Source organism: Hevea brasiliensis, chromosome 17 (genome assembly GCF_030052815.1).
Source record: "Hevea brasiliensis isolate MT/VB/25A 57/8 chromosome 17, ASM3005281v1, whole genome shotgun sequence".
Lineage (NCBI taxonomy): Eukaryota > Viridiplantae > Streptophyta > Magnoliopsida > Malpighiales > Euphorbiaceae > Hevea > Hevea brasiliensis.
Window position 1 is genome coordinate 15766492 of NC_079509.1, and position 10817 is coordinate 15777308.

The 10817-nt window shown below is 36.2% G+C and overlaps 2 protein-coding genes across 3 annotated transcripts; one reads left to right on the forward strand and one right to left on the reverse strand.

Moving 5' to 3' along the window:
• The first annotated feature begins 1152 nt into the window (after positions 1–1152).
• On the forward strand, positions 1153–4943 carry LOC110663429 (sec-independent protein translocase protein TATC, chloroplastic). Its single transcript, XM_021822712.2, has 4 exons — positions 1153–1583; positions 2211–2506; positions 3859–4149; positions 4566–4943. The coding sequence occupies exons 1-4, from the start codon at positions 1307–1309 to the stop codon at positions 4773–4775; spliced, it is 1074 nt and encodes a 357-aa protein (XP_021678404.1). The 5' UTR covers positions 1153–1306; the 3' UTR covers positions 4776–4943.
• A 12-nt stretch (positions 4944–4955) lies between these two features.
• Positions 4956–9475, reverse strand: LOC110663427 (uncharacterized). 2 transcript variants are annotated; one of them, XM_021822710.2, is made up of 5 exons: positions 8641–9475; positions 7969–8198; positions 7750–7843; positions 6704–6913; positions 4956–5821 (listed from the first exon to the last, which is right to left on the reverse strand). In XM_021822710.2, exons 2-5 carry the CDS (start codon positions 8041–8043, stop codon positions 5106–5108), a joined length of 1095 nt encoding a protein of 364 aa, XP_021678402.2. In that variant the 5' UTR covers positions 8044–8198; positions 8641–9475; the 3' UTR covers positions 4956–5105. The 2 variants fall into 2 exon arrangements, with proteins under 2 accessions (XP_021678402.2, XP_021678401.2); XM_021822709.2 differs by having other exon boundaries at positions 7969–8216.
• Positions 9476–10817: the final 1342 nt, after the last annotated feature.

The window sequence follows — 10817 nt, forward strand, 5'->3', positions numbered from 1 at the left end:
CGAGGGCTGAGGTTTCTCTATGGAAACAGTTCCTTGATTTATTAATCCCGATAGTGGAAATAAGGCTGACAAATAATGCAACCCATGATGTGTCTTTTATGTGTGGCACTGAAAATTATGACGATGGGCTTCACGTATTGAAGACAGGGCAAGAAATATCATGGAAACTATATGATTTTATGTTTCCACTAGCTTGGTGTTATGTTCATCTAAACCACACTAATCATGGAGTGTTTTGGGCATATCAAGTGAGAATGCAATGCTTGCAATGTAATTGGACAATTCAAGACGATGGTGTATTTCTTCTACAAGAAAATAGATTGCCCCCAGAAAACCATGTTTTGCATCTTGAAGGAGAATATTTTTAAACCCAATATTAATTATTTGTCTTTAATTATGTTATAGCTAGCTAGGCATTTTGTTTGCAATACTTAAAATTTTGTTATTATTTTATGACTATAATTGAAGTAAATATTGCTGTAATAGTGATTAAAATCCAACCAATTAAACAATCAATACATATGAAACAAATACCATGTTACTAATAATCTCTAGTTTTTCTCAACTAATTAAAAACCCATTGAATCTTTCCTTGTAACCAAGTAATTGAAATTCACAAGCAATGAAAAATCATAAAAAGGAAAACAAAAAACAAACAAAACAAAACATGGGTTTCTCTCAAATTGTGCATTTCCTAATTATTTAATTAAGGATTCTAACAAAGAAAAATGCCATTATATATCACCATTAATACAATATGATGATTATTTCTAAAGGGAAATGCATATCGTGTATCATGCTTGTTTTATCATCATTATCAGCTCCATCATCAGCAGAGTTTTCTATAATAAACCAAATTATAAATCTCTTATTGCCAACAATAGAGGTGCGACTTGCAAACAATGCAAATTATGATACACCATTAATTTAATGATGTGCTTCAGCCGCCTTGGCATTTGCTTTGTAATCAATTCCTCATTAATTGTTGACCAGTTTGCAACGATTATTGCAGGGTCTAATAATTGAGGTTTTACTGGATTGGACTAAGCCCAATAGCGCCAAGAGTGAATGGCATGAAAAGGGTCCAAAATCCATATGCCAATGCCAATGGCACCAATTAGCAATCTCTGTTGCATTTAGCAAAAATGCGCTTCCATCGAAAAATCTCAAAATATCGGCAGCCCAACGAGTGCCAAGCCAATTATTCGCCACCGCTTGGATTGGCCTGCTAACGGCGACCCATTTTATTTTATTTTTATTTTATTTTTTGGACAGGAAAAGATAAAACAATAGCAGAGATAGAAAGATGGGAAGTACGAGCACCGCTTTCGTCGCCCATTTGCAGCTCCATGGCTGCTTCTGTAAGCGCTTCCTCTCTATTAGAAACCAACAACAACAACTGACTTCGTCGTCGTCGAGGAGACGGAGGTTGAGATTCGGTGGTTTGCGGAGCACCACAAGTTTCAGTAGAGTCGTTTGTTTCGCTGCTGTCGATGATGATATCGGCGAGAAGCAGCCGGAGTTACCTACTACTAGCTCTACTACTGGTGGAGGTGTCGGCTCGGCTCTCGAGGATAGGCCTGGTAAGTGGATAAATCATAATTTGTCTTTTCCCCCTTTTTCTTTTGTGAATTCAGAATTTTTAGCTATTCTTTGTTTAGTGCTTTTGTTTGCATATGTGCTGTTTGTTAGCTGTTAGTATGTCCTTAGGAAAATATGATGTCCAAGGATAAGGCTGTGTCTAAAAGAAAAAATTTTTCCATTCGGTGGTGTGATGTTAGGATAATTTTAATTGATTATGAACAACTATGCTTACCGACGCTAGATACATTTACTTGCTCTCGAAAGAATAGTGTATTTAGGTTATGATTAACACTTTGGGCAATTATATTTAAATAGATCATGATTTGTTGCCATTTGGTGTTGCTAGTTTCTGGGCAAAGCTGGGATCTTTAATTTAGAAGATCAATATACATATATGTTTTTGTTGAATTGTAACTTATCTAAGCAAAATGCGATAGGCTGAAGTATTAATATTTTATAAAATGTTTCATTTCAACGTGTATGAATGATCAAATCTGTAATATTTTTATTAGCAACTCAAATCTGCAAGATAAACTATAGATGCTAATGCTACTCTCTTAGATCTACAAATGTCTCTGACGTTATCAAGATTTATATATGCTGTTTTTTTTTTATGGACATTACAGACATGCTTGACAGCTCACAAGAAAACTCTGCTCAAAATACTGAAGGAAGTGCACTTTATGATTTCCTGTATCCCAGTAAAGAGCTCCTTCCTGATGATAAAGAAATGAGTATATTTGATCATCTTGAAGAGCTGCGTCAGAGAATATTTGTGTCAGTTTTGGCTGTTGGAGCTGCTATATTGGGATGCTTTGCATTTTCAAAAGAACTTATTATGGTTCTTGAAGCTCCTGTTAAAGCACAGGGTGTACGATTTCTGCAAATAGCTCCAGGAGAGTTTTTCTTTACAACATTGAAGGTTAGAGGGAACTAACATACTTCTTGCCTTTAAAATTGTTTTATGATTTGCAATTATCTAATGTTGCCAGTCCAAATTAGAAATGAAGGGAAAAAAAGAAGAAGAGGGAAATGGTTTTTGGTATCAGACTAGATGGCGAAGTTGGATTTTATGTGGCCTTGGTTGGCCATATCTGCAGCCTCTATTTTCTTTGAGGCACCTAAAAGACCTATGTTTCCGGATTCTGGGTGGACATTGGTGCAACTATTAGGCTACTAGCTACCTAGTTCTGAAATTCAAGGGATTAATCAGGAACTTCATGATATGTGTTTACCATAATAATGAAAATAGGGATTGCTATGCTTTTCTTTTGTTCTTCTTTCATTTTCAATTGAATTTTGCCTTCATGTTTGTAATGATTATGCTGCTAATAGAATATAAATGCCTGACAATGACACCGCCGCCCAATTGTGTAAGAATGAGTGATGACATTAAGTTGATTATTCATTTTTATATGTTGTACCAACCTCCAGAAAGTTGTGGAAAACAAGGGCAGCGCTGATGGCTGTCTATCACACCTGCACACTGTGATTAGTGTTCTTATCAAGTGGTCTTATTTACTGTGATGTACTGACAAACTAGAAATTCAAGACTACACTGAAGTCAGACTTGCTTTGAATGCTTAAATGTGTTTCATCATTCACAAGATTAGTAGTAAAAGTTTAATACCATAGAATATAAAAGAAAAATGGAAAGGTAGAACAAGAATAGCAAGATTACAAAAAGAGAACAGATGAAAATACTCAAAGCATGTAATTGCATATGTGGAAAATGAAAAGGATTTGCTATAGAACATTTTTCGTGAGGCCAACTTTCTAAAATTACCTTTGCATAATGCAATTTCAGTGTATGGTGTTGTCATTGCAAGGCATTTATATAGACAAGGAATTTCTTAATCTATATTTTTTATACCTGAAAATATGGTTACTATGACTTTCTAGTTTCTATGCTGGATAAATTCATACTCTTTTGAAAGGCATGCCTCACTAATGTGGTCTGTTTGGTGAGAAAGGAATCATAAAGCATCTGAAGGAGTGGGTGTGCCTATTGGAAATCTGAAATCCAATGTTATTACCTTTCTGCTAGGATGGTTGCGTTCTCCACATTTATTGAAACCCTGGTATCTATGACTATTGGCGCCCTGATACTTTATACCTTCAACAAGCTAATTCCTTAATATGTGCTTTTTCTATTTCAACATATCTAGCAGTCCATGGTAATTGAGTTTCATTTTTAGTATCCCCATTGAGTAAAAAGTTGTTTGGTTTCAGTTGGGCACGCCAATAGTAATAAAAACTTTTTGTGCCTTGCAGGTATCAGGCTACTGTGGCCTTCTTGTGGGAAGCCCAATTATTCTTTATGAGATTATAGCTTTTGTTCTTCCAGGCTTAACAAGAGAAGAAAGAAGGTTCTTGGGGCCAATTGTTTTAGGCTCCTCGATACTCTTCTATGCTGGAATTGTCTTCTCCTATTTGGTTCTAACTCCAGCGGCTTTAAATTTTTTTGTTAGTTATGCAGAAGGGGCTGTGGAATCTTTATGGTCTATTGACCAATACTTTGAGTTTGTGCTTGTGCTCATGTTCAGCACAGGCCTGTCTTTTCAGGTAAAACGTCTCCCCCTCCAACCCACCCACTGTCTTTTCATTTATCATTATGTCTATGGAAGGGTATGCAATTTCAGCCTCTTGAAGTTTGAAATTAGTTTCATTATCTTGTTTTGTTAAATAAGATTTCATTATTCTATTGGCACAATAAACCAAACTTTCCTTTATTGAGCTTGTTTTTTATTCATGCTACTCCGACTTGTTGCCTAGATTTGGGGAGTTTTGTATGTGGCTTGTTTGCATGAACATTTAAGACTAGTTCTATTAGTGTGTTCATAGAGATCCCGTGGGTTCTCTGTCATCTTTCTTTGTGTGATCATTATAATCTAAATAACAAAATCCTGCAGTTGAATGCTATAAACTTTGCTGTTCTCCCTGATGTGGTTGATAGTTGATTAAATTATCGTATTCTATAGGTTCCTGTTATACAATTTCTACTTGGACAAGTCGGTCTAGTGTCAGGAGACCAAATGCTGTCAATTTGGAGATATGTGGTTGTTGGGGCAGTTGTTGCAGCCGCTGTACTCACACCATCAACTGATCCTCTTACCCAGATGCTTTTAGCAGCACCTCTTCTCGGTCTTTATTTGGGTGGTGCATGGATGGTCAAGCTCACAGGCCGATGACTGGTTTTTTCACAGGCGTCAGTGCAGGAGATTTGTTCTCAGTGGTCAGTGCATATAAAGGGCATGAATGGCCTTTGCATATTTGCCCAAAGGATGTAAACATATTATACATATTATTAGATTTGTAGTTATCCGTAACAAAGGAATGAAGGATAATTAGTCACGAAATCTCCAGTTTGATTTGTTGTGATCAATGAGGATAATTAAAATTAATACTAATTTGAAAGGTGGGGGTTTAATTAAAAAGCAAGAAGGTTACTGCTCCTTGGGGCAGCGTAAATGCTTAATGACAACCAAGGATCAGCACCCATCACCTCTCTCTCTCTCTTTCTAATCGCTGACGGCAACATTCTGCATTTTGGCTGCTATATCAGTTGTACAGGAGTTGTCTAGTTCAGATTCCATGTGTGTTATTGAACTCCTCAAACCAATGCATGCTTGTAAGAAAGTTGCTGAAAAGGTTTTGAAACTTTCTACCACCGCCAACATTTCACTGATGATACGGGATATTTCTTCCAAAGCAGCCTTTACAGCGATAACTTCTTGTGGAGGATAAAGACATGCTCCAAGCTCATCAATCTGCACACCGATTTCTTGACACAGCTTTAATAACTTCTCCAAGGAATCCACGAAACTGCTACCATCATCAGGCTTTTCCTGCTTCAGCATACCTGTGATTGTACGGATAAGTTCCCTTATGACAACTGTTGTCTCAGACACAACCCCAATTGCTGATTGAGCAATTTTCATCTCTTCAGGTGACAAGTCATTGCCTAGCTCGCCATCACTTGAATTATCATCATCTTGGACGCCACTTTCTGCTGTAGGAGCACCATCATCACAAGCCTCATCCTTCAGGTTGGAGGAAGTTGGTTTGAGCTCCTTCAGCTCACGAAGAACATCCTTCACTGAAACTGCAACTTGTGTCATTGCTCGCCCAATTGCAGTGATATTTGTGGCAGGAGTCTTCTTAAGAGCAGAACATGCTTCCCATACTGAACCAACTAACCGAGGGACTTCAAGTTTTAAGTCTTTATTGTGAGATCCTGCATGTGTTAAATTTAAGAGGAAAGTAAAAAAAATATAAATCAAATTGTTTTGATGGGCATGAATTCCATGATAATGTAGGATATGTAGATGATGTGTAAGATATCTGAATGACATATGCATAACCAGTCTTACTCTATATCCAGAAACTATAATAGTTAGTTTTCGTCTACCTGCTAACTTAAGAAAAATTCATGCATATCCAAAATTAATTCCAATTTAGGGCTAGGGAAGTTTTACTTCTTTATCCAAAATTTGTCTTTGTTTCTATTGTTTCCAAACTCAAAATGTCCATTTTCATTTCAGCGGTCCATAATGTATATATGAAACTAATTGATCTTACTTTAAATTCTCTACACATTAAAATTCCTAGAAGGAACAGTTCTGTTATGAATTAAAGTTGATTTTTGTGACCAAATTCAATTAATCTTTTTTGGTGCATGGTTCTTCAGGTTTGATGACAATTAATTCTCTTCAATTTCCAAAGTGGGATTATTCATTTATTTTTTCTTAGCCTAGTCAAAATCCTCGTATATAAATAGGAGTCTTGTCATTTGTAGGAAGTGTCACAAAAAGTTACAAAAAGTATATTTGCGTGTTCTTCCATCATCATATTTAGAGTATTCTTCTTCAGTATTTATTCACAGTTTAATACGTTTCTGGGTTAGTGCCTTAGTTTGGCACCATTGCTTTATCTCTTCACAAGCGCTAAGATAAAATAAGGATATGCACCGATTTGGAAAAGATTGCCACCAATCAGAATGATCATGCATAACCAATTAGTGTGTGTTTCTTCGGTATACCAGGGCAATAGGGGTGCACATGATTTTTATGTATATGGGCACACATGAGAGAGAGAGAGAGAGAGAGAGAGAGATTACCATATGAAGACACAGTTTCCATCATCAACTTAAAGCTACAATCAACTACTTGTTTGACAGAAGCATGGATACAGGAAGAAAGAGTAGGCCCAGCGCCCACTGTACTTCCATGAGAAAGCAAAAGGAAACCCTGCAGTGTGTTGAAGTATGCTGCCATGTTCTCCTCAACAGCCTTCAATTCCGGTTTTTCCCCAGTCCAAAGCATTCCAACTGCATAGTAGAATATGTAAAAGAAAACATCAATTAGTTGAATATAAGACATAATACGACATAGAAATTAGAAAAATTGGATAGCTATTGCTTCCTCCAGAGGAAACGCAAACGACTGGTCTCGAATCTTATTCATTTGACAGATAATGATGAGAAGTAAAATGCTATCAGTGCTCACTTTCTTCCACGCATCATTCTCCTCATGAATTTGAAAAAGCATAAAAACAAATAGCCGTGAAACACTATTCTGAATACCAACCATGCTTATGATGTTCCCAAAAATGAAAAGATGGTTCATGAGCTCAAATCCTGTATTTGCCATTCTGTTTCATCTAAAACAACCAATTTGACCATCATCAACTTTTTCAAACTAATACACTTAGGAAAAACTTCTGGTCATAGACCCACTGGATGTTATCCATTCGACTGCTAATCCTCTTTCTCTTTGCACAAAAAAGAAGTATTGTTTATGTAAAAATTACTCGTTATTTCCAAGCACAAATCAATAATAAAAATTGATAATTTACTGTATTTCCCCACATGTTCAAGTTCCATATTAAATAAATAACTTCAAATTCAAATCTATATGATATTCCTTAACAATTAAAAGCACCTATTTCACACGAATAAACAAAGGCACCAACCATCTGACAGCACATTCTATGTAAATAAGATAACTTTAGCTTTGAAAAACCCATAATACATAAGCAATTGAAGTAGAAAAATACCCAAGTAGAAAAACACTTGGATTCAGAACATACCCATTACAGAAGAATCACATGAGAGCATAAAAAGCAAAGAAAATGAGCAAAGGTTAGAGAGGAGATATATTGTACCAATAGTAGCTTGCTTGGAGACTTGGTCACCCGTTTTCACAACTTCTTCCCAGCTCACTTTATCCAGTGATGAAGCTGGTGTCTGATCCAACAACTACTCAAGAAAAACACAAAACCCAATTAAATTCAGATAAATTTTCTACCCGAAAAATAATCATAATAAAATATGTACACAGAAGCAAGTATAGATGTATAGGTTCACAGCATTGAATAGAAAACCTGGAGGGTCTCATGAATGGTGTTGAGGTGTGAATTAAGAGTTTGATTCAGTCTCTCTTTCTCAGCTTTTCCCATTCCTCGCTCTCCGGCTATCAACGCTTTTGGGGTTTTGGCGTCGGGGCTTCTGGGGTTTATGATGAAGAACTACAAAATTGCGAGATTGAACCAAAGACGCCGGCACATATGGGCCTTCATCATTAAGCCGCGCAATTGAAACGACGTCGTTTATTCTGCAGTTATTGCGCACCCTAACAATGTTTTTCATTATTGTCTATTATGATTTTTTTTTTTTTTTTTAAAAAGACATTTTTATTAAATTTCGTATACATTTCATGTAATAATTCGTTTACTTCGTAAAAAAAAAATGTTTTTATGAAAAGAAAAAAATAAAGCCACTCAATTTTCTTAAAAACTTCTGCAACAATCTAATAAAATTTAGAAAGGAAATTTTTAGATAGACTCGGTTTATTATATTATTTGTAAATTAAATCAAGTAAATTATTTTATACTAACATAATAATGAAGAAAAGTTATTTAATTTTTAATTATTTTATATTTATATAATTTATAAAATAACCATAGCTATAGCAGTTACCCTACGAGGAAAATACATTTTGTAATTTGATTCCAAAATACAATAAGATGGTGAGCAAACATGTTATTTAACTGTACTTTACAAGGTTCTCTCTCTAACAGTTTAGGGAGCGAATTTTCTTTCGAGTAGACTTGTCTTTGGGATCTCGGTCTCGTTTTTTGTCGGGATCTTCGTCGGTTGCAGGGGCAAGGGACGGCTCTCCTTTTCCCTGCTTGGATGTGGGTCGCCCTCCCCTCCTCTGGGTGGGTTGTATATACTCTTTTGTGTTTTTCGTTTGTTGTATGCCGGTCTTGTTGATAAGTAGAGGGTCTTTTGAGGAACCTGCGATGTTTATAGATATCTTGTGCAGCGGTGGTGGGTCTGTCCTTTGGGTAGCCGTTTCATTTGCTGAGTTTAGGCTCTGTGTTAGGAGGTTCATTTTCGTGGGGATGGCATCTCTGTGGGCTCTCTCTCTTGCTACTGGTTAGCCTCTCGTCCTTGATAGCTGATGCTGAAGAGCTCTACCATATTGCTCCTAACTTGACTAAGATTAGTCCCTGTTGAGGCAAAAGAGATAGCCGATGCCGTCGTTGATGTTGGAGATCTGGTTCTGTAGCCTCGCCTGAGCATCGGTTTGCCTTTTATCTATTGGTATGAGGATTTCTCTAGTTTGGGTTCTAGTGATGGCTGTCTGCTACGCTTGTGGAGATAGTGTCGGCTAGGACTCCAAAGCTTTGCGAGGAAGATGAGACCTGGCTTGTTTCTCATGGGTTGGTTATTTTGAATTTTGGGGCTCCATTTTTAAGAGAAGGACAGGACTTTTAGAATTGGTTTTCTTTTGCTTTTTGCGTCTCTCGGTAAAGAGCCGGCTTTAGTCAGCTTTATATGTATTGGGGGCTTTATTATTTTATCCATTAATGGAATGTAGCCTAACTTTCTAAAAAAAAAATCATGTTATCTTTATTTTAGTTATTGCTCCTCCTTTGCAAAAGCCAATCTCTTCTTTTTAAGAGAACGAAATTTTACTGTGTAATACTAAATATACCCTACTACATGAGTCGCCGGCGATATGTGCAAAAACAATAAATATTCCTAAATAATCAGGGATCACTGTTCTTCTGTAATTGCCAAGTCAATTCATTTTCCTGTCAGTTTTTAGTCAAATGAAACATTCAGTAATCTGTTTCCTGAATCGGAATTCATTAGCTGCAGTTTGAAGAACCATACGGATCATGGTAGCATCCCTTCAATTCTCCTGTCCTGCCCGCTCTATGGAGTCTGGACTGCTTTTTTTTTTTTTTTTTTCAATAGTCTGGACTGCTTCATTGCTTAGAAGTAGCATAAGCTTATTGCTCCTGCATAGTAAATGAAATGCTAAAATGCAGACCTTCCATCCACATCTACAAAGAATGGAAAAGGGTACTGAAACTCAATATTTGCTTGGTAAAATTCTTCCTTCAATCCCATCCATCTTCAGTTAATTATTTTCGCTCAAAATACCCTCTCCCTTCCCTTGCTTGCCTCCAGTAACACAGCCAAAAGCAAGAAAATAATTATGCATATATCTGCAACAATTTCCTATCTTCTATTTTGGTAAAATTATATCAAAACGGAAGAGAAATAAATTACCAAATCATTGCAGCAGAAGGGATAGCTAAGTGAAAAAAAAAAAATCTCAATTGCTTGGAATAATTCCATGGAAACTGGGATAAGAGTTTTTGCACAACTGGAAGAGAGAACCTCATGTAGAATACGGGTAAAATCACATTTAACCAATATGAAATACCAATTGAAAAATGTTGTACCAAGGTTACCAACTCCAGAATCGAAAACTAGAATCCAGCAGAAAAGTATGTGGAAACAAAGAGCAAATAAGGAGCTTAATAAAGGGCAACTATCAAACTCTGCACCTGAAATTATCGAACTACTGCTTGAAGGGTTGCATAGCAAAATAATGCATGAATAAGGCAGGTAATAAATTTAGCAGCTTCTTATAAGATTAAAGGGTCTTGGCCTATGAAAGAAAGGGATTTTGAATTCCAAATTGACGATATTTAGCATGCTAATGAAACTTGTTACGAGCTGTCTCTGTAGTTGAAGGCTTTCAGCATATAAAAACAAAATCTGTGATTAAAGAATATAAAATCAAACAAAATGTGATAAACATCATTTAATTTGTTTGTCTCTTGTGGAAAAGAACCATCAACTTTGATTTTAACATTAATTACCTTTACAAAACTCATTATGATTTTTATTTTTTCCCCTTCTCTATGCT